General features: G+C 38.1%; 1 protein-coding gene across 4 annotated transcripts in view; it reads right to left on the reverse strand.

Moving 5' to 3' along the window:
* Window positions 1-24,848, reverse strand: part of SNTG1 (syntrophin gamma 1) — a 916,326-nt gene that overhangs the window by 159,213 nt on the left and 732,265 nt on the right. For 3 of the 4 annotated variants that reach the window (XM_040487818.1, XM_040487819.1, XM_040487821.1), the window contains one exon: window positions 3,365-3,403. The exons of the other annotated variant lie outside the window; for it this stretch is intronic. In XM_040487818.1, coding sequence (XP_040343752.1) covers window positions 3,365-3,403 — 39 coding nt within the window. The remainder of the gene's footprint in view (window positions 1-3,364; window positions 3,404-24,848) is intronic. 4 annotated transcript variants of the gene reach the window in all.

The following is a 24,848-nucleotide window of genomic DNA, read 5'->3' on the forward strand; positions in this document are numbered from 1 at the left end:
TTTGGATTTTTTTAATCTCTAAATTATGCTTTCCCCTGTTATGGTCTATTTTCTCAATAATTTACAATTTTGGATTCAAATCTCTTCTTTTGAGAGTGGTTTCACTGAAAGTCTCATGGATTCTGGATGGTGGGAGTTTCCCTACAGAGCTCAGCTCTAACGCCTGGCCCTGTTGGAAAATAGTGATATCTCCTGGTCCCCTTTATGTTTCACTTTTATTCTAATTTCTCCCATTGGGTTAGCTGTACCACATAGGTAGCACAATTCAAAAAACAGAATCCCACAGGAGGCAGTAGACTTGTACTCCAGTGGGTGACATCTTTGTGGGTTTTTTTTTTGTTTTGTTTTGTTTTGTTTTTTTTCCTTAAAGACCTAGATATGTGTCAGGGACATGAGGGTACTTGATTTTCATTGTATAACAGTTGACTATTTTAACATATCTCTAAATTATTTCATCAAAAGCATATGGATAAATATATGTATTTATATCTAATCTAAGCTTTAGAGAACTTTACATGAAAATTAAGTCAGAAAAAAATTTAAGATTAAAGCAACACATTGTGGCTTAGTCCAAGATAAGGGTGCTGTTTGAATACTAAATCTGGAGGAGAAATGAGACTGTATGTGTTTTCAAATTTTAATTCATTATAAACTGGCTCCTATTTTATTAAGTAGAGAATGTACCTGGGTCCCCTAATGCATTGCTATCATGTTATGCAGGTGAGTTTTCCTATGGTGTGGGTATATGAATATTGAACTATAAATGAATCCAATTTCCTGAAAGTCTTCATTTCCATGATGGAAAATAGTTAGGGAAAAATCTATTAACTCTTGCTTTCAGTTTTTAAAATGCCAAGAAGAATTCATTATGACTTTTAAAAACGTGAGATGGAAGAGATTTGAAATAAAATCTTGGTATAATAATATTAAAAGGTTAGCAAATAAAAAGCTATGGATGCTAATGCTTACCTACATTTATTATATATATGCATGTGTTGGGATATTGAACACTTTTTATTATTTATTCTATATGTAAGGTTTTTTCAGATTCTTATTTACTTTACTATTATTCAAATCCTAGATAAATGCAGAGGTGGCAAAAAATGCCACAGGTCATTGAAGGGAAAATGTAGGGAGTGTTAAATGTAGTTGTCATCATAAATAAAGAATAGCAGTGGGGTTATTAGGGTTATGAAATATTTATAGTAACATAAACTATACTAATTATTAACAATTCACATGTCGAGGTTAGAGAGGGCAAGGAGCGATGGTAACACATATATTAGAGTCATTCTTAAAGAAACATTCATCATTTATATTTTTGGCAAGAATTCCCCAAGTGAAAAGATCTACATTTTATGTATCTGACTATAAAAACGACTAGGTTTACTGATGGGCAATACAACTTTCCCCAATGGCTGATGCTCCTTTCTATTTGAATAATTCCTCGTTAATGAAGTTTTGCTCCACTGCAGCTCTATGAAGTTGTTAAACTGCATTTCCTAACTGATGTTCTACTGGCCTCAGAAGCACCTGGGATGGAATGGGAGCCACTGAGGGAATACCAGTGATACCCAGCTCGAGGCCATCAGGAACTCTGGGCTACAGCCCTATTCTCTGCACCACAAACAAGGGCTTCAGATGTAACCACGGCTTGGGATGGACGTGGTGAGACACGTGACACGTACATCTCTCCAATGTCTGTCTCCACCTAAATCATCGGCATGGCTGAGAGCACTGTAGATACACTGGGCTCTCCAGAGCTGTTTTCATTAGTATTTCAGTCACACAGAACTCTGCAGGCTGGTCTGGGCTAGTGGCATCATCAATAATACGATTTATACAAGAACATAAATTCTATATTCTAAAGAACACGTTTAAAATGTTAACACATTAATGATAATAGTGGCATACACGGAGAATTTTACATTTGTTATTTAATCTTCAAAAATATGAGGGCACTGAGGTTTAGGTAAGAGAAGTAACTTAATTTTTATAAGCTGGGATTATTTAAAATTTTTACTATTGAAATTAAGTGGTGATTGGCCTACCATTTACAAATAGATAACACAGATATTGATACACATATAGACACGTAGAGAACGTGTATATATAGATATAGATATAGATATAGATATAGATATAGATATAGATATAGGTATAGATATAGGTATAGATATAGATATCTATATATACAAACACACACACACACACACACACACTTGAGAATTAGGGCATGCTAGCAGGTGGGAGTGGCAGAGGGAAAGAGAGAGAGAATCTGAATGAGGCTCCATGCTCAGCCCACGAGGGGCTCGATCCCACAACCCAGGAATCATGACTCAAGCGAAAATCAAGTCTGGCGCTCAATCGATTGAGTCACCCAGGTGCCTCTACATGTTTAGATTTTGATCAAAGGTTGCACATTGACTTTGTATCAAGAGTGAGAAAGTCACGGCTGGCCTCTGTTGCTCTAACATCACAAAAACCCGATGCACCGCTGACTTGCATGAGTCCAGAACTGAGCCTACACCGACTCTTCTCATTCAAATGAATGTTTTTATAATGTTTATGAAGGTGATGCAAACGTTAAGTTCAGCTTAATAAAACTATAACTGGAATCAGTTATTATTTTCTACAATCAATTATTTTATCTGATAATCAATTATCAGTCTAATAAATCCACTAAATTCTCGGCTGGATGAATCAGACATTATTTTCATTCTATGCATTAATTTAGACTCATGTAAAGTACATCAGCCAATTTTGAAAATTTCTTCTAACTTTTAGATCAAACATAGGTCTCCCAAATAAGATACAAACTATCTTATGATAAATAGCTCCCTTAGTTCTTCAACATTATATTCAAATAAATATATGTATTTTGTCAAATATAGCTTTGACTTAGTTTACTTAGATAAAATATTATTTTTTAGGGGTTTTTTTTTGCTAATCTTTATTTATTTTTGAGAGAGAGACAGAGTGCGAGTGAGGAAGAGGCAGAGAGAGAGGGAGACGCAGAATCCGAAGCAGGCTCCGGGCTCCGAGCTGTCAGCACAGAGCCTGATGCGGGGTTCGAACCCACAAATGGTGAGATCATGACCTGAGCCGAAGTCGGATGCTTAACCGACTGAGCCACCCAGGGGCCCTGGAGAAAATAATTGTTTAAAACTGTTTTTAATATGATTAGAGAAACAGATATATTACATAATGTGGAAAAATCTAATAAATTATCTGTTTTCCTAGAGAGCAAACAACAGTGCCAATTATTTCCACATAAAAATTAAATGCAATCAAAACTATTTTCTATAAAAGATAACCTGGAAGTAATATGTGATTTGTCTCTCCAAGTATGTTTCCATCTTACCTGCTGGTTTACGGGAAAGTTTCTGTTGATTTTTTTAATCTGCAATGATAAATAAATAAAAGTGAGCAATCAACAAAGTTACACAAGAGCCCCGAATTTTATGAGAATCTATTCTTCCTGAGTTAATATATACTGATATTCCCAACTGGCATACTAAAATCCCATTGCATATCAAACATCAGCTACTAATTTCTAACAATGTTGGCTATCAAAAGTCTTCCAATTTTGATGTGTACACATGGTCCAAACAGATTTTCTTCTAATGATTTTGTCACTTATGAGAAACAGGAAGCCTGTGTGTCCATGCACAGTCTATCGAGAACATAGAATAACTTTTTGTAATTTTTATTTTTCACTTCACTTTTTTTTTACGTTTACTTGAAGAGAATTTCATGAGTGACATTTCATAACATTTTAAAATAAATCTTCGGAGAAAGAATTTCGTCTGTATTAAGTCATGTTAACGAACTGTAAACTCCAACTGGAAATGAGTATCGGCTTTTAGACAAGTGAACTCATAACACACAAAGTCTTTGGTTCAACAGAAACTTTGATAACTAAAACCAGTTTTTATTTTTCATTGGTTGGAGAGAGAAACTTAACGAATGCTAACTCTGTGTGGTATAATCTCACATCACACTAAACACAGGCTTTTCATTTAGAAATTATTTTCCTGATTTAGTTTATTTTTCCTTGTTGTTAGTTTTCAGTTCCCTTTGTCCTACTGATAAATGTGAACTAACAGGAAATGCAATGGATATGATGCACAAACTTGGAAAATCATCAAACGGCTCATGTGCAAAACTTACTGGCAACATGTGTGTCATTTAAAATACACAAGAAAAGAAAGTTTTGGAAGATTTATGTGATTTCAGTAGGGACACACACACACACACACACACACACACAAACATATTTTTCTTAGATTACTATAGTCATTTCAGAATACTTCTTGTTTTGGTGAGGAATCAGCTAAAGAAAGTCTCTAAAACTACCAGTGTCTTCAGCTAAAATCAGGATGGGTTTGGAGACACAAACAGAAAGAACAGTTTCCTAAGAATCTTTTATTAATCAATAAAAAAAATCCATACTGAAAAGTTGGCAGAACTATGCTTTTTGCTAGTTCTTATGAATCGTTACAAAAAACTGTAAAATTCCACCAATATTTTGTATGGACCTTTGTCTTCCGGCACAAACGGTCTAGCTTTGTCACTTTTAACGTTTTCATCGGACAGAAAAGTCCGAATACTCTAAGTAAATGTAGCCATGCTCCGGCCGCAGTGATGTACGTATACAAACGAGCACACGTATGTGTAGGTTCGATAAATGCAGTGAGAAGGGGGGAGACTATCATTTGTTGTTTTCCAAAATCCTTTCAGTAATCTACCAATGTGAGTCCCGGGGCTGTAAGAGCTGGGACGGGAAAATGAAACACAGTGCGTTCAGAGACAATACTTTAATGATGCTCGTTTACAGAGTGTTCTGGAGCTGCAAGGTAGATGCATGATAACACGATCAAGCTGTGCCGTCATAGAGACCTCCGTCTGAATCCGGCCGTAACTGTTACTGAATTTCAGCAGGCAAGTTATTAACTACCCTGTGTCTACTTTTCATCCTATGCAAAAAGTCTATCACCATATGAGCTACACATATTTGTTGGAAAAGTAAATGAAAACACAAAGGTCGTGAAGTTAGAGCTCAATATGTGACAGTTATTAATATAATAAATAATCACATATAAAATGAATATCAAAGAAGTCTGGATTTCCTTCGAAGACAACGAGGGTGTTTTAAAGAAGCTGAGCAAAGATGCCTTGTTTTCTCCTATACTTTGCGAATCCCTTTCTGTTTTCTTGTCAACTCTAGATTAATGTCTATACACTCAAGTGAGTGGCAAATATGCATGAACCAGGCTGGGGTCCAGAGCAGAGGTTGCCGGCTGAGCACCTCCAGAACCTCAATCACTAGCAGGCATGTCCCAAGTTAGAAGGATAAGGAATCAGCTGAAGTTTCCTCAGATGTGAAAGTCTTTCTCAGTTGGAAACAGTATGCCGACTTTTACCTAGGAATGTTCTACGAAACCTGAATTATAAATGAAGATTCAGTGTAGAAAATGTTAGAAGTATTTTCTTTTAAATGACTCATTTTGTCATCATAGGGAATCATATCAATAAAGCCGCTTATAAGATAAACATGTTGGAAACATTAATGACGATTTAAATTTATTTTTAAAAATAAAGCTTTGTGTCATACAATTGAAATAATGCTTAACTTAGTAAATGTAATAAAATATCAGGAGATAATATATTCTTTTTTAAAAGTTTGTTTTGAGAGAGAGAGAGAGAGCATGAGAGAGGAAGGGGCAGAGAGACAGAAAAGAGAATCCCAAGCAGGCTCCGTGTTGTCAGCGCAGAGCCCAAAGGGGGGATCCGACCTACGAACTGTGAGCTCATGACCTGAACCAAAACCAAAAGCTGATTAACCAACCATCTGAGTCTCCCAAGTGCCACTAAATAATATATTCTTAATGAAATGCATTCATTGAGCAAAGTTTTAAAAATTGTCTACTTTTGGGGCACCTGAGTGGCTCAGTCAGCTGAGCGTCCGACTTCGGCTCAGGTCATGATCTTGAAGTTTGTGGGTTCGAGCCCCAAGTCGGGCTCTGTGCTGACAGCTCAGAGCCTGGAGCCTGCTTTGGATTCTGTGTCTTACTCTCTCTCTGCTCTTCCCCTGCTCCTGCTCTGTCTCTCTGTCTCTCTCTCAAAAATAAATGAACATTAAAAATTTTTTTCATTTTCTACTTTTGGCAAGAATATTAATTCTAAATAATGCAAATCCTAAATTCTTTGCATTATTTTTAAGACCACTCTTAAACAAGAAAATTAAACAAGGAAAATTGAAATCTGTCAAGAAGATTTGTAATGTCAAACTTCTTAGAAACTAATGTTAATTATGTGTTATCAGAACCAGTCATTTGTGTTACGAAAAGCCAAAAAAATTAATATGATGTTGCACAAAACAGAGTCAGAGTCTGAACATGAAGGCTCAAAAAGATGAAAGGATATAACTGCAGTCACATCAAACTAGCTACTTATGGAGCAGGATTACTTAAGTTATTAATCCCTAGGCTGTAAAGGAATAAGAGTGTGGGTTTAACTAGGACTGCCTAACATGTCATTCGAGAAGAGCAGCGAGTGACATAGACAACTACCAAGTAAAGGGCATTCAGGTGAAGGAAATCCATGTTAAGGCTTTTAGTCCGAAAGAGAAAGATAAGCCTGTAAAAACTGACTGTTTAACATCATGTTGACTTAAGTTAAGACTGTGGAATACAATTAATGCCCACTTGGAAATATAAGAGGATATAATTTGCATTGTGTATTTTTTCAGGAAGCCCTTATATGTTAATAAAAAAAAAAAAGTAGGAACTATACTTGAATCAACACTCATAAGGTAAAGAAATGATAGAGATAAAGGAAGGGAGGAGGGAAGGATGGAAGGAAGGGAGGGAGGAAGGAAGGAAGGAGGGAAGGAAGGAAGGAGGGAGGGAAGGAAAGAAGGAAGGAAGAAAGGAAGGACGGAAGGAAGGGAGGGAGGGAGGGAGGAAGAATAGATAAATCTGCCAGGTAGAAGATTCTATCTTGAAGGAATTATGTTGTTATGTTGCTACCTTAAGGAAAGACTTTTATTTCAAAGACAGCAAAGTGTTGTGTTTTTTTTTTTTAAATCATTTTTAATCATATACCTCTTTACAAATCTGGTGAAACTTATGTGACCTCTTTCGGAGGATTTATAGATACTTTGAAACTTGATAGAGACTTCTAGAAAAGAAGAAAAATTAATGCAGTGGCTCAAGAACCACGGTTGATTTGACCTTCTACCATCAGGTAGTAAAACATGATTGTCCTACAGAGAGGATGACCACAGCACAATGAGCTGGGACTGACAGTGACGTGTCCAAAGCAGGGGTCTTTGTGTCTCCAAGAACCATATCCACCACCAAAACTTTTGCGAATCCCCTAGTGGAACTGACCGGTGACTTTCTCTTCAGCGTTCCCCGGGGGTCTAGTTTCTACACTGTCATTGTTGCATGTGCCTACTGAACTCTCCATCATGGCACCTGTAATTGCGGAGTCTTTATCTCCCTCAGCCTGGTGGCGTGTCCATACTACCTAACAAGCATTGCCAACCATGGTTAGCTATCGAGGGGGGCACACTTCATGTCGCTCCCACCTTCTCAAACTTGTTGATAATCCTAGATCTGAATCAAAATGATGCCAAGGGTTTCCTTCTGTTGCTGCCGCTACTCTGCAGCTCATCCCTAGGGCTCCGTGTGAGGCTTCCTCTTCATATTTGAAAATCGGTAATTGGTTCAGCTATCCTAATTCTTCCTTAACTAGGATCTGATTGAATCTTCTTTGTTAGAATAACCTTGTAATTCCAGTTATTACAGAACCGTGGAATTTATTGAAGGAACCCCATTTTTCCACTTTGTTGATGATTTCCATACAAGTAAAATTAACAGAAAGACAAAAATAATGGAAATCACTACATTAATATATATTTTGACTGATGAGAGCCGTTGGTATTAGGAGCCGACATTCTCTCTCTCTCTGTCAAAATATAACGTGCTGTTGTAATTTTATCAGAAGTTCTGGAAATTTAAGTCTTACGACAAATCCCAATATGTAAAATTTCATTTACTTTTAATTTCAAAGACAGTGAGGACTACACACAAAAGCCTATTTGTAAACCCGTTATGGTTTATGGAAACCCATCTAAGGGATGGTTATGTTGGTTATGTTAAGAAAAAAAATAATTTAATTTTATAAATAGCTATGCAAAACCATTTTTAATGTAATTCCAATCTTTATAAAAGTAATGGTACAGGAAATAGAATAAGTAAAATAAGAAAATAATGATCTTGGGATGCCTGCATGGCTCAGTCAGTTAAGCCTCCAACTCTTGATTCCAGCTTGGGTCATGATCACATGGTTTGTGAGTTGGAGCCCTGCATAGCGCTCTGAACTGACAGTGTGGAGCCTGCTTGGGATTCTCTCTCTCTCTCTGTCTCTCTCTCCCTCTCTCTCTCTGTCCCTTGCTCACATTCTCTCTCTCTCTCTCTCTCTCTCTCTCTCTCTCAAAATAAATAAATAAATAAGCTTAAAAAAATAATGATATCTTTATATATATAGAATCAGCATTTACTTCAAGTTAAGAAATGTCATGATTAAAAATTAAACATATGAAATCTGTTTAACAAAAAAATATAAAGGATTGCCCTTACATTATTACTTAACAGTGACATTAAAAACTATCACCCAGATAATATGGTGAAAAACGGAATGTAAAAGTATAACTATTTAAAAGGGCAGGATACATATATCAGTAGAGGAAGATAATCTACTGTATGATAAATGCTCAAGACAATTAGATTAAAAATAACTAAGATTTTACAGTGTTTGACTACCAAATATATATATCCAAATCAAGACTTCCTCAGTTTGGAAAAAAAAAAAAGATACAGAAATGGAACAAAGTACATTTTGATCACCCTAAGAAGAAAAAAATCATAAAAATTAACCTAATGTGAAATAGAGATTCATTCCTAAATGTCAAATGTTTTCCAAATTAAAAGTTTGGTGTGATATTATTTAAGTGCAACTACATTTAGGCCTATCAAGGATAAATGGTCAAATGCACCCAAGGGTATTTAAGGTTAATCGCCAGGGCTTTGCAAACGCATTTAGAATTTTAAGTTCATGTAGAATTACAACAATTAAAACAGGGTTTTCCTACTGCAAAACGAAATTAACCAATGACTTTTAACAGGTAGGTAATTGAATAAGTAATAACTAAATAAAAATATACCAATAACAACATAATATATAGAATGTAAATAAAAGTAAAAATTAAAATATATTAATAAAAGTAACTGAATCTAAACTATATTGAGCTAATGATAAAAACTGTATTTTAAATTTCAATAGAGAGCAACGGTGGGGTTCGTGATGAATTCCTTGAAACACTGTCACCCACTAACTGGCAGTGCAGTCCATCTTTAATGCAGAGATACGTAAGAAATAAACCAAAATCATTAGCTTCCTAAATCGGATGAAAGAGCAGGAAGCACAGCTACCTTCCTGTTGGTATGGACTCGAATGGAGAGAACTGATTAAAAGCGTTTTGTTGGGAGGTATTTGAGGGGCGCCTGGGTGGCTCAGTCAGTTGAGCATCTGACTTCGGCTCAGGTCATGATCTTGTGGTTGGTGAGTTTGAGCCCCCAGTCGGGCTCTGTGCTGACAGCTCGGAGCCCGGAGCCTGCTTCGGATTCTGTGTCTCCCTCTCTCTCTGCCCCTCCCCTGCTCATGCTCTGTCTCTCTCTGTCTCTCAAAAATGAATACATATGAAGGTATCTGAGAACACCTGCTGTCACAAGGGTGAGCACAGGTGAGGCCCCAGACAGATGAGCACATAGAGGTGAGTTGGCCCCCCGTAGACACGGGATGGCTGGAAGAGAGAAGCACAATTTACCCAGACAGAGAAAGAAGGAGAACAATCTTTCACAAGGTCATACTGGCAGCATTTGTGATCTGTGGGGCTTTGAACACAAAGTTGGTTTTCACGTCAAGGTATTGCTGAATTCTGAATCATGGCAGGACAAATGGTTAAAAAAACCGTCATGTGAAAATCATGCAAAAGTAGAGAGCAGTTTCACGAATTTGCTGTGCTGAGAGGTGAGCCAGGAGGATTGAGAGCCAGCTAAGGAGGGCTCCCAGGAATAGACCGTACTCTCAGCTCAAAGACCTGGAGGGCTGTAAGTTGGAAAAGGGAAAAACAAAGGGAAGTAAACAGAATCCTATAAAACTCCAACCCAGTCGGGATCCAGCTGATTGGATTAACACATCAGTCTTGGTTTGTGAGACCAAAATCGTTCCTATGCTTTGCTTCTTTTTCTAGATACTCATAGGAAGGTATGACCAGTAATGTTCGAACTGATTAATACGGCAAAAAGTCCACAGGGCCATAAAAGATGTGCCACGTAAGAATACGAAGCCTCTTGTCATCCACGGCCGTGACCACTTTAGAATGAACCAGTGCCTTGCATTGCTGAAGCCACAGAAACTGGTTTCTGGCAGAGCGCTAGTTGTGGTTACTTTTGCTTTCTCCGAGAGAGCGCAGAAACTAAGATATAAACGTTAACACCTCGTGAATACAACTGAACTCCCATTTGGCCACAGCTTCACTCAGCACAACCGCAGATAAGGACAGCAGCAAACAATCACCGGGAGCTTAGAGAACATTTTTAAAACAAGGACCGAGGCCTCCTCTTCACTTGTGAGTTTTGAGATCGTTTTTGTTTCTTTTCAGGGATACCGTTTAGTTGTATGGTTTGTCTGCACTCCGTCTCCTTCCCGTCTCAAATCTCAGCCTCATGTTGTTCCTTGCTATTGTCAGAACCCGGTGAGTTGTTTCGAACAGAACTTTTTCCCCTTCCTGTAAGACAGTGTTACCGGACAGGAGCACTGCAGTGTTTTTCATCATAAACTTGTGAACTATGAAAAATGAAAACAAAATCCATAGGGCACTATTATTTAATGATATATTTTGAGTGATTTATATGCCCCGTAAGAATCCATTTATTAATTCTGATATATTGGAAGTGGGTAATCTCAGAATACAACTACTGTCATGGGAAAAGGCTCATGATTAAATCTTAATTGAACAAAGGATAATACCATCTTTAAAATTTTTTTTTGAACGTTTATTTATTTTTGAGAGAGAGAGAGAGAGAGAAACGGAGCGTGAGCAGGGCAGGGACAAAGAGAGAGGAAGACACAGAATCCGAAGCAGGTTCCACGCTTGGAGTTGTCAGCCTAGAGCCCGGTGTGGGGCTCAACCCCACGGACGGCAAGATCATGACCTGAGCTGAAGTCAGATGCTGACCCGACTGAGCCACCCAGGCACCCCTAGGATACCACCTAAACAAGAGGATGGTAATTTTGTTTTATACATGTGTGAACAACAATACACATACTTTAATGTATATGTAATACATACTACTAATAAAAACACCAGCAACATATGTATTGTTATTGTAATAAGTTTTCATTTTATAGTCTTCTGCACTTTAATAAAAACCTAAAATTAAAAGCAAATGCAAAGACGTATTTTAAAATACATTTTTTACGAACTCTAATACCCCAACGGGCAAATGGGGTTTTGTGTTTGATTCTCTAGAAAACAATATGCCCAAGGGATATAAAAGTCAAGTAATGTAGATATACTCTTGAAGAAAGAGGATTTTGTTTTTTTTTTAATTTTTTTTCAACGTTTTATTTATTTTTGGGACAGAGAGAGACAGAGCATGAACGGGGGAGGGGCAGAGAGAGAGGGAGACACAGAATCGGAAACAGGCTCCAGGCTCTGAGCCATCAGCCCAGAGCCTGACGCGGGGCTCGAACTCACGGACCGCGAGATCGTGACCTGGCTGAAGTCGGACGCTTAACCGACTGCGCCACCCAGGCGCCCCGAAGAAGAAAGAGGATTTTGAATAGAGTTTTTTAAGGAGAAGAATAATCAAAAACCCAACATGAGGAGAATCTTCATATTTTGGATAAAATGGAATAGAGAAGAAAGTTATTTTCAACATCTTATAATTAATTACTGGCAATTTTATTCACTGCATATCATCTACATATATTTGTAGATGTTAAATATTGTTAGAAAAATGATGCATTCTATTTAGCAAACATTTTCACCATTTATTCTGTCTTCTTTATTCTATTACTCAAAGATTTTTTTTTTCCTTGTAGGAATCTCTGGTATTGATGAAGTCTTATGTTTAAAGAAATAAGTATTTTGAATCCCTATTATATGCAAGAATATGTTCCTACAACATTAAAAGTTAATTTACATTCAGTAGCTTCTTCATTGAAGACTTTTTATTAGAACTTTGAATTTTGAGACCCTGCTTGAAAAAAACAAAAACTAGAAGGACAAATGTAAAGTCATTGGTTGCTTATATTATAAATATTTCTCAGTTGAATTCCTTATACTAAAAAACTGAAAATTATCATGGTAAATCTACTACTTTAAAATTTACCCAACATCAAAAGTGAACATCTGCTAAAATAAATATTACAAACTGTGCTTTATGGAATAATATTCACTTTGAGTAAATGCTGGGGGAAATGATAAATATGTGTCCTTCTTTTTCTTTGACAACATTCCATTGGATGTTAATGATGGAAACCCCTTAAAGGAAGCTTAATTATTACAGCAAATCTCTCAAGGTGAGATAAGGGTAATACACAGCTGGCTTTAGGAAAGATTTGTTTGGAATTAACTGACTGAAAATAAAATTTGGTGGAATAGGCCTGTCCGTTATATTAAAGGTCACTCCTATTTTTTGAATCCCTTAATTTTATATATTCATTTTTAGCATCATCAAATGTATCTAGAAACTAGAGCAGTAATATTCTCTTGTGACTACCTCTCTAGACCAAAAAAATACAACAGGATATTCAAATATTCTTTAAAAAATTGCTCTCCTCCTACTTTAAATGTCTTAAAGGGATAGTTTTTTTTTTCTCAATCAAATGTTTGAAGATTAGTGAAGATCTTATAGTATAAACTTTTCATCCAAATTCTGCTAACCTGTTATTCTTTTAAACCTCACAAACAAGTCAATTTTGGTGGCTAAAGTGGTGCATTCTCAGATGTATATTTTCCCATGGGAATCAATTTTGAAGATTTACCCAAGCACATCATTCTTGTGGAAGCAAGAAACAATCCTCCAATTCCCTTAGAGATTTGTGGCCAATATATTTCACAGATGTGTGAGGACTAAGATTTTTATTCTATAGATATAAATTCACCTGACGACTAATGACATAATATGTCTATTCTGCAGCTGCTGATAAAACGCTGCCTTTACCATGTAGAGGGAAGCATCAAAAAAATGATTTTTGCCTCAGGAGCCCACATAACTTCCCACATTTCAGCTCATAATTTTCATGCCTTTTTTTTCCGGATATCGATTCTAGGTCCTTGCTACCTTGGTTATTCCCCATCCCTACGAATATAACTTTGAAAGTATGCCACGTTGCTTTTAAAAACATATCTATTGGGGTGCCTGGGTGGCTAAGTTGGTTGGGCGTCTGACTTCGGCTCAGGTCATGATCTCACAATTTATGGGTTCGAGCCCCATGCCGGGCTCTGTGCTGACAGCTCGGAGCCTGGAGCCTGCTTCAGATGCTGTGTCTCCCTCTCTCTCTGCCCCTCCTCTGCTTGTGCTCTCTCTCTCCCAGAAATAAATAAATTAAAAAAAATTAAAAAACAATTAAAATATTAAAACATATCTATTAACAGTAAATCAATATTTCAGGATGATTAGGCATTATATGTAAATGAGTTTTCTTAAATTTTATTCTTCCTAACACAAGAAGCTTTCAATTTTACTATCATCGTCTTTCAGATTAACATACACATGATATATGCCATATATATAACACACACATATCCATCTATATCACTGACCTAATGTGAGTATGAATTAAAAGCCTAAAAGCTGAAAGTATTGAAAAGACATGCAACAAATAATTCTAAGTTTTTTTGGGAGGGGGGCACCTGGGTGGCTCAGTTGGTTGAGCGTCTGACTTTGGCTCGGGTCATCATCTCATGGTTCATGGGTTCGAACCCCGCATCAGGCTGGCAGTGTGAAACCTGCTTGGAATTCTCTCTCTGTCCCTGTCTCTCTGCCTCTCCCCAACTCGCACTTTTTCTCTCTTTCAAAATAAATAAATTCTTACAAAATTAAAAAAATAATTCCCAGTTTTCGGGATGGGATGAGTGTTAGAACAGGTGGTGTAAGACGCTATAAAAGTTAAAAAAAAAAAAGAGGAAAAATGGATTGTAGGGTAGGTGTACCTGCACAGTATAGGAACTGTGGTTTCAGAAAGTGATGAAAGTCATTGTTTAATATGTCAGTATCAATCATAGGTGAAAACACTAGATTTACCATTGCAAAATTATTAGGCAGGATTCTTTTTTTTTTTTTTTAATTTTTTTTTTCAACGTTTATTTTATTTTTGGGACAGAGAGAGACAGAGCATGAACGGGGAGGGGCAGAGAGAGAGGGAGACACAGAATCAGAAACAGGCTCCAGGCTCTGAGCCATCAGCCCAGAGCCTGACGCGGGGCTCGAACTCCCGGACCGCGAGATGGTGACCTGGCTGAAGTCGGACACTTAACCAACTGCGCCACCCAGGCGCCCCTAGGCAGGATTCTTAATGAAGAAAATACACAGTGTTTATACTCAATAATTCAGACTCAATCCTCAGGATTATTTGTAGCCACCTCTGCACCCCGGTCAGATGTCCTCAGCTTTTAAGCTACATTTTAGAATGAGGGGTCTTCTAAGATGTATTCAATTGAACAACTGCAAACTCAAAATGATTTCATGCATAATTTCCTAATGGCCCTTCATCCGCCTTAGTACCTAAGGGTACTAAACACACTTCATTTACACCTTCTCTCCCATATTGCACTACTTAGGTAAGAATGTCTCCCCCCAGGGAATGCTTAGTGTCCTGTAATGAATAGTTAGAGGTAAAGGGTATTTCCTTAGTCTTGCTTCCCTAGAAATATAGCATGAGGAAGTTATATATGCTAAACCTTTATTGAGGGAGAATGTTCAATCCCAAGGAAGGAAGAGTGAAAGGTAAAAAGAAGCAAGACGGGACAGCAGAATGCAAACACAAGGTGGTGAGTCGCCTGAGTCACTGAGTTTGCCTTCGCCTTGCTCCATGGAACCTTGCTGGTGTTCAACCAAGTGTGATACACCTGCAGAGCCTTATGCAATTTCTGCATTTCCAAATAGTTCACCTATTGAGGATGTGCCATCACTTTGTAAGCTAGGTCCATTTTGGCCCTTGTCCCTCATTGGATAGTGTGTGCCCCACGGGAATCAGGTGCTGCAGGTTCCTACTGAGTTACCACTAGTGTAGGGGCAGCTAGTGGGCCCAGAGAGATCAGCTCTTTTCGCATGGGCATGATGAAGGCCATCTTGAACTCCGGCCCTAGGCATTGTGGGTGGCTAAAAAGGGGTAGGTGTGTTAAGCTGAGGCTCCCTGGGAAGTTCCTACGGTTCTGAGACTATGAGAACATTAAGAACTGGGAAGACTCTGGCCAGGAAGAAAGGCAAAAGAATGAGTCCTATTGGGTGAAGGGGATGGGCTGTGTGGGCAGAGCCCGCTGGATCAAGGATGCTATGTCATCTGTGTCCCGTAGCACTGCCCCAGGTGAGCATGATCGCATTATTCAGCTAACGTCAAAGCAGGTTGTACAGAGGAAAACCGGCTAACATTGTCTAGTATCCGAAATTGAAGAGCTTGAAGTGTTAGTAGGTTTTCAAGAAACAAAGTAGGTTATTTTATTGAAATATCTCCTGACATAACACGCCAAAATAAACTCTAATTGTGCAAAAAGCAAAAATCTGATGTCAAAAATACGTCAGTGGAATGCCCAAATTTGCCCTTGGTGTTATTCCAAATTAAATTTCTGACTCTGCACTTGTTTGATTTCACTCTACGACCCATTTTCAGTCGACACCTGCTTGTCTGACGTTCAGATTTTGGTGCATGGGGAAAGACAATGTAGAAAACAACAACATGCTAGCACGGAAAAGTACATCTAAGGACTCAGAAATGTCAGCAGCTATAAAAAGGAAGAAAAAGTCTACTTAAGTGACATCCATGCCTGTCAGAGTGATAGCCTACAACCTCTGATCATCGCCTTCCATTCGTCATCTGTAAATCTTCTTCGTGCTCAGCTTTATGTTGTCGCGACTTTCAAGTCACCTACAAGCTTCGTCAGGTCTTTTCAACGTGGCAGACACAATACTTTTTCCTTTCGCTTTTCACAACCAACACTTTTAGGGAAAAAATATTCTGTTTTTCAACTTGCACATATGTGTCTGCCATCTAATGTTGCAGATCTTTATGAATTAAACATAGGATTCCCCAAAGAATTTTGTTTTCATCTCTGAAAGTAAATGCGCAAAACATGAAAGATGAGTGAAATGCCTGCCGAGTCAACTCAGATGACTGATTAAGGGTGTGTGTACGTGTGTGAGTGTGTGTGTGTGTGTGTGTGTGTGTGTGTGTGTGTGTAGGAGAGAGAGAGAGCTGAAAGACTGATTCACAAAAATCAGAGAGGGTATTGGCTATATATGCATTAAACTTTAGGATTAGTATGTTTTTAATGATAATTTTTTTAATGTTTATTCAATTTTGAGAGACAGAAAAACAAGAGTGTGAGTGGGGGAGGGGCAAGGAGAGAGAGGGAGACACAGAATCCGAAGCAGGCTCCAGGCTCTGAGCTGTCAGCACAGAGCCCGAAGAGGGGCTTGAACTCATGAACCGTGAGATCACAACCTGAGCCGAAGCCGGACGTTCAACTGACTGAGCCACTCAGGCGCCCCACTATGTTTTTAATATTAAGTGATGTGGTAGATTATTGTTGCTTATCTGTCTCAAAAGCTATTTACAGTGTTCTTTTCTTCAGTCGTATCCCACTGTAAACACTACAAATGGTAGAGACTAGCCCCTTTCACCTCCCTGCCCCGACCCCGAATTGTCAGGGGAATGAGAAGCGAGCCATAGTGCACTAAAGGGCTTCTGGGAAATTTTCTCTTAGCTTGATGAAAGGGGAGATATGTAGCTGGTGCTACTTACCCTTCTTCCCTTTCTTTCCTGTTCCAAACACTAAAATGATTTCGAGAACGGTTGAAGCCCTTGTGTGATCAGGAGGTGCGAACAAGGTAAAAGTCAACACTCTAAACGTGGTGGAGGGCAATAATATGCACAGCTAGAAGATGGGTTCTTGGTGCCTTCCTTGAACCACTGGAATAAAGCTAGTAAATGTCACCGTCCAGAATTCTTGTCAACTGGGGACAAAACCCAATTATTCACTCTTTCAGTAGCCACCCTAAGGAGTTTCTCTTACTCGCCACTGATACAAACATTTGGAAAAGAGAATCTATTCTCTTTCACATAATACAACGTGAACTTGATATGTTTTCAGATTGTCTCGTGTGCGATCACACATTCTTATTTAAGATTATACTAATTTTCAATGAATATTTAAGGGTGGAAATATACAATTACCTATCTATCATCTCCATGCATATACACACAGGTAATCCATTTCAAGTTATACATTTCATTCCAAGAAAAGAAATACATGCTGAGAATATATATATATATATATATACACACACACACACATATGCACACATATATATACATACACACACATATACATACATATATGAAACAGTACAGAAAAGAAGAAGTGATTCCTTTATGTGAAGTTAACCTTAGAGATGTCAAATGAAACTGTTTATCCGTTAGGATTAGTGCAGTAGAGGGTGTTGGAAAGGCTGGATTTATGAGACACTGGCAGAAAGAGAGCTATGCATTTTACCTGTCTTCTCTATTTCTTTTAAACTTGAGAGAACTGTGGTGTAGACCTCTGGCTGGCCTAAAACCGTAGCTGCTTAATGGTGTAGTCACCATGAGACATTCATTTTAACTCATTATGTTCAGTTTCATCAATTTTCTTTTACTCAAACAACCATCTTTCAGAATCTCAAATGGCTATTCGACGAAAGGAAGGAGGCCGCCCCACATACAATAAGCAAATCGATCCTATTATTGATGGCTCATGGATTAAAACATTACATGTAGAATGCAACTAGAGAGAGATAAAAATGGCAAATGTCTCAGCATCACTTCAGCTCTGCGATGTTCAAAGTACTGTCTTCGTTAACCCTCACATTGACTGAAACTAACTTAGTGCCTCCTTATGAGGAGGGATATGAAGCCCCTACCCTATAACTCAGGCCGAGAAGCTAGGACTTCATAGCCAGGCTGATGACACCAGAGGCCGTGCTTTTTGCTCATTGCAAGAACTCTTCTGCAAAAGCATCCATCCTGATTGCCTTTGATCAAACCACAGAGTGTTTTGAAGTTATACTTCTTCCTCCTTTTAGGTCCAGCTGTAGTCTTTTCTGTTACCTTAATCTTGTATGCTTGTTTTTACTACCATGTGTGTGCGTGCATGAGTGTGTGGAGTTTTTGTAACCTAGTCAATTAATATTACAAAGGTTCTGGAGTTAGATGAGATCAGCCTTCAAGACATTCGAAGAATGGTCTGGGGGATTCTCTAAAATCCAACCTCTTCTTAATGATTCCCATCCAGCCTTTGGATTCAGTGAGCTGGGGTTAATAATTTTGAAGTTTCCAGTCATTTTAGGGATATATCTAGACCTGCCCTATTTGGTAAGGCTCTAGCTCAACAATATGGAGATATATAGATCCTGGAGCATTAAAACTTTAAAAGAAATTTGTTTTAAAGTTTATTTTTGAGAAAGAGACAGAGTGTGAGTGGGGAAGGGTCGGGCGGGGGGGGGGGGACACAGAAACTGAAGCAGGCTCCAGGCTCTGAGCTGTCAGCACAGAGCCCGACGTGGTGTTTGAACTCATGGATCGCAAGCTCATGACCTGAGCTAAAGTCAGATGCTTAACCACCTGAGCCACCCAGGCGCCCCAAAACTTGAAATAGTCTGGTAGGATGCCAAAGCATATGCATTCTGTTATTTTATTACACACACATATCAAATTAAACAAAACTTCTGTGGATAATCATTATTTCATATGTAATGGGCACTTAACACACAGATATAAAAGGAATATGTATATCAAATTAATAACTTGTTCTTTAAAAATAGAGATTTATGAAAAACTCACTTATCTTGATCTAAACATTTTCATTTTATCCACCACCAGTGACAACTTCCAAATTAAATGAGATTCATTGCTGTCATGGAGTCCTTTGACTTTTTTTTTCTTGTATAGATAGATACTATGATCTCTGCATAAGATGTCTTTCTCCACTAATTCACCTATTTTATTCTTATTCATTATTCATGTATCAACTTTAGGAGATTATCCTTTTACAGATTTAACCTCTCATAACACTTTTTCACGCCATCTATGATAGTTGTTATTCCACATTTGCTTCTGTGCTTATTTAATTAATGTCGCCTTTCCCCACTGGATTCTTTGCTCCACAAAGATAAAGACTATTCATTTTGCTCAAAATTGAAGTACCAATCCTCAGCAAATTGACAAAACAGTCCCTGAAAAATATTTGAGTGCATAAATGGATGAATAAATCCAGAAGCTGACAATTATCTCCAAAATATGTTAATATCTGATATTAATTTAAATATATAATATAAATAAATACATATATTTACATTATGTATATTTACATTATATATATATATACACATATACACACACTTTATTTTTTTTAATTTATTTACTTTTGAGAACGAGAGAGTAGGGAGGGCGCAGAGAGAGAGAGAGATTGAGAATCCCAGGCAGGCTCCATCCTTCACTGCAGAACCTGATGTGGGGCCCAAGCCCACACAGACCATGAGATCATGACCTAAGCCAAAGCCAAGAGTCAGACGCTTAACCCACTGAGCCACCTAGATGTTCCACTTATGAATTCTTTAAAGTGAACATTTTATTTGGAAATAGTTTTGGATTTATTGGCCATCGTATGTGGAATTTAAGAAACAAAACAAATAAGCAAAGTAAAAAAAAGACACAAAACCAGACTTTGAAATTCAGGGAACAAACTGGTGGTTGCCAGAGGGGAGGTAGATAGAGGGATGGGGAAATGGAGAAAGGGGATTATGAGTACATTTACCTTGATGAGCACTGAGTAATGTATGGGATTATGAAATCGTTCTATTGTACACCTGAAACTACTATAACACTGTATGTTACTCATACTTGAATTTTAAAAAAAAGCAGTTTTAGGGGCACCTGAGTGGCTCAGTTGGTTGAGCGTCTGACTCAGGCTCAGATCATGGTTTCACCGTTTGTGAGTTCGAGCCCCACATCGGGCTCTGTGCTGACAGCTCAGAGCCTGGAGCCTGCTTTGGATTCTGTGTCTCCCTCTCTCTCTGTCCCTCCCCCACCCACGCTCTGCTTCTCTCTCAAAAATAAACATTAAAAATTGTTTTAAATAGCAGTTTTATAGATTTACAGAAAAAGTCCAACGATAACAACTCCCATATACCACACACACAGGTTGGGCTCTTATCAGCACCACACGACTCACTACTATGGAACATTTATTAAAATTAATAAACCAATATCAATACATGTTATTAACTAAGGTCCATAATTTATTAAGATTCCCTTAGTTTTTTTTTTTTAATTTTTTTTTCAACGTTTATTTATTTTTGGGACAGAGAGAGACAGAGCATGAACGGGGGAGGGGCAGAGAGAGAGGGAGACACAGAATCGGAAACAGGCTCCAGGCTCTGAGCCATCAGCCCAGAGCCTGACGCGGGGCTCGAACTCACGGACCGCGAGATCGTGACCTGGCTGAAGTCGGACGCCTAACCCACTGCGCCACCCAGGCGCCCCAAGATTCCCTTAGTTTTTATATAATATCCTTTTTCTCTTCCAGAATCTCCCCCAGGATACCATATTACATGTATAGTCATCATGTCTCCTTAGGCTACTCTTGGCTGTGACAGTTTTTCAGGCTTTCCTTGTTTTTATGACATCACTTTTGAGGAGTCATGGTCAAGTATTTTGTAGATTCCTCAGCTGGCCTTTTTTTAATACTGTTCTCATGAGACAACAGACGTTATGGGTTTGTGGGAGGAAGACCACAGAGGAGGTAAAGTGCCATTTTTACTACACCATCTCAAGGGTACATACTACCGACATCACTATAACTGTTAAAGCCAACTTTGAACGCTTGGCTGTGGTTATGGTTTTTAGGTGTCTCCATTTTAAAGTTAGACATCTTTCCCCTTTCCATTCTGTACATGGAAGGGAAGTCACTTTGCATATTAAGAACCAACATCAAGAAAGAAAACATATCTTTAGCACTCTTGTATTTTTATCAATTTACTAGTATCCACAACATTTTGTTGAATTTCCATTGTACGACCTTCTTGTAAAAAATGTGGGGTAAAATATTAGGCTTATATTAATGTTAATATAGTACTGCTCTTTAACATTATACATTATAGGCTATGGTAGTTAGCAGCTGCAGAAATATCTTATTTGAATCTCATTGTTGTCTAGTAAGGAAGGCAAGAACAATGACAAATCAATCTTTGAAAAGTTAAGAGACCTAGGAACTGAACGTTTTCTTAAACGGTTGAGTATAGGTTGTTCGCATCACTTGGAGTATTTTGTAATTTGTGCCACCAAGTCAAGAACCAGGTTTTCTGACTCATAAATGTGTTTAGACGTAAAACACACACTTAAACTTTGAATTTTTTTCCCTACTGCTAATGTAGTATATAATATCAGTTAATGAGAAAACACAAACCTTGATCAATCATTATAATAAGATGTAATGTCATTGAATGTTTTCAGTATATGATTACATGTAAATGAATGCTGAAAATTCAATAAATACATGCCAAGATTATAATGAAACTTTAAGAAACTGGAGTTCATGGTAATGTCAGTAATGAGAACTTAAATATGTAATTAATACTCTACTTATTCTAAAGGGTTTCTATGTCCAGGGGCAGTGACCAGGACGGGAAAGCCTGGGGAGGAAGGCACCAGTGATATTTCCATTGAAAAAAAAAAAAACAACAAAAAACCAGCCTGTGGCATACAATACTTGCCCTTTTATATTTGAAGAGTTGCCAGGTAAAAGAGAAATTTCAATTATTGCGTGGCTTTCCCAAGGCAGACCTAGTACAAATGGATAAAAGCTACAGGAGAGAGAATTTTATTCAGCCTAAGGAAGGTTTCCTGATACCGAGTTGTCAAAGATTTGGTCGCCACATTGTGAAGCCGTGGCTTTCTTGTCATTGAAAGATTTCCAGAAAGAGTCCTCCGAAGGGACTGTGGCAGGAGATATTTCGTACTTGGGTGGGACCTGGGGCTAGATGATCTCCACGGTCCCTTCTAACGAGAAGGTTTGAGGACTGCACGTAAAAATGTTCATAAGACAGTCATGGCTGTTGGGCAATATAGATGTATTCAAATGTATTTGCCTTGATTTTCAATCAGATGTATGCATTACAGTCTATTCCTGACTCTCTGGACTGCACTTTTCTACTTTTGCCTCTTAGGTAGTCATTCAGTGAGTTAGATGAAGAAGGTTTATTTCAAAAAAGAAAAAAAAAACACATTCATTTATCAGACACCTATTAGGAGACGTGGAGATTTATGAGGGACAGGGAAGTATGGCCAGATAATAGACGTCCACAGGAATCATCTATGGTGGACAGCATGGCCAGGACCTCTTCTCCATAGCCATTCTAAAACCAGATAATGATTCCAAAGTTTTAAGAATTTAACGAGTGCATTTTATAGCTATTTGGAAAAAGCTAAATGTGTTAAGACCAGACGTATGCTTTTCAGAGTAAAACATGAGATTTAGATGAGGTGAAAAGAAATGTAATGGGCTTATCTAGATGCTGGGTTAGTTTTCTCTTGTTGCAAACACAAATTGCCACAAACTTAGTGGCTTGAAAACAAAACACTAATCTCTTATCTTACAGTTCTGTAGGTCAGAGGTCCTAAACAAGCCACACTGGCATAAAATCAAGGTGCTGCCAGGGATGTGTTCCTTTCTAGAGGCTCTGGAGGGTCAACATCCCCTCATCTCTGGCAGTTTCTACTGGCTTCCTGGATTTCTTCAAGTTCCGGTCCTTTCCTGCCTCTTCAGGGCTAGCAATGTCAGACCAGCTCCTCAGGCTGCCATTTCCAAAATTCTCTCTTTTTGCTTTCTTCCACTTTTAAAGACATTAGTGATTACATTGGACACATCTGGATCATCCAGCGTGTTCAATTTATTTGAAGGTCAGCTGATTAGTGAAATGAATTCCAACTACAACCTTAACTTTCTTGGCCATGTGACATAACACACTCACAGGTTCTAGAAATTAGGACATAGGCATTTCGGAGAGGCCTTATTTGCCCATCACAGACGCACAGAGTAAAATCTGATAAAACAAAACAAGTTTAAGGGCTGGTTTTGAGTTATAGATTAAATCATATTTTTTAATTTATTTTCAATTAGTTTTTAAAACTTAAGGATTAAAAATTAGGATTTTTTTAAAATGGTTTTTTAACATTTATTTAATTTTGAGACAGGGAGAGACAGAGCATGAACAGGGGAGGGTCAGAGAGAGGGAGACACAGAATCTGAAACAGGCTCCAGGCTCTGAGCTGTCAGCACAGAGCCCGACGCGGGGCTTGAACTCACGGACTGCGAGATCATGACCTGAGCTGAAGTCGGCCGCTTAACCAACTGAGCCACCCAGGCACCCCCAAAATTAGGAGTATTTAAAGTGAATGCATGCTTGCCCGTTTTTTTGGTGGGGCGGTTAACATTTAAAGGGTCTATATGGGATGGATAGCGGATAGTGAGAATCTGAGATGAACTATTTTGGCCTTAAGGAATTGCAGTGAGAGAAGCTGATAGGTTTTAATAGGCAGGTAACTCCAGTGTGCTCCACTCCTGGGGCATTGTTGGGGAGGCATCCCAGACTCAGTGCTCAGTGAATGGTTTAATGGGAGATTTCTACTTGTGTGTGATGGGAAAATGTGATAATGACCCTCTACAGGCTAAAATGAAGAGCTGCATGAATCAGTTACTTTCCTCTTGTGCTCTCACAGTCTGTAATATTTCTTTCCTTTTTGTCATAAATATGCCTTAACTATTTTGTGGTTCTAGCTCTGGAATTGGACTTTTTTTTCCTCCTCCACCCCAGATGATAGCTACTATTTATTCCATGTGACACTAATGCTTGCCTTTACTTCCTTTACCGAGTGAATTGAATATTCATTATTAGGAAGCAACCATCTCCATCTTTGGTAATGTATTTGCCATAAAGTTCACCTTACCTGATATCAACAAAGCTGCCGCACCTATCTGTAATTATTGTTTGCACTGCATTCTTCTATACTTGTATTTTTGTTGTGCTAATATCTTGATTTTATACTTTCTCTTGTAAGAAATACATAAGTGTTACTTTTATTGATATTATTGTTGTCCGGTTGACAATCTTCCCATACAACTAGACAGTTTGGTCTATTTAACTCCATTGTAAATACTTGATATATTTGGACTTAAATCACCGTCCTACTTTGTGCTTCCTGCCTGTCCAGCTTGTCCTATTTTATTTTTCTTTCCTTTTCTTTTCTGTGGAGTTCTTTCAGTGTGTTAACATTATTTTCTCATTTGTTCCTTGGTTAATCTGTAAGTTACATACTCTGCCTATTATGTCAGGGTTTCCTCTAACCAACAAAACACCGATTATTGACGTATCGGGTTTAATATTAACTACATTGACTTCTTTGGGGCATACATGTTATTGCTTTGGGATATATTTAATTATGTTTATTTATCT

The sequence above is a fragment of the Herpailurus yagouaroundi genome, unplaced genomic scaffold, assembly GCF_014898765.1.
Source record: "Herpailurus yagouaroundi ecotype Mexico unplaced genomic scaffold, PumYag 165, whole genome shotgun sequence".
NCBI lineage: Eukaryota > Metazoa > Chordata > Mammalia > Carnivora > Felidae > Herpailurus > Herpailurus yagouaroundi.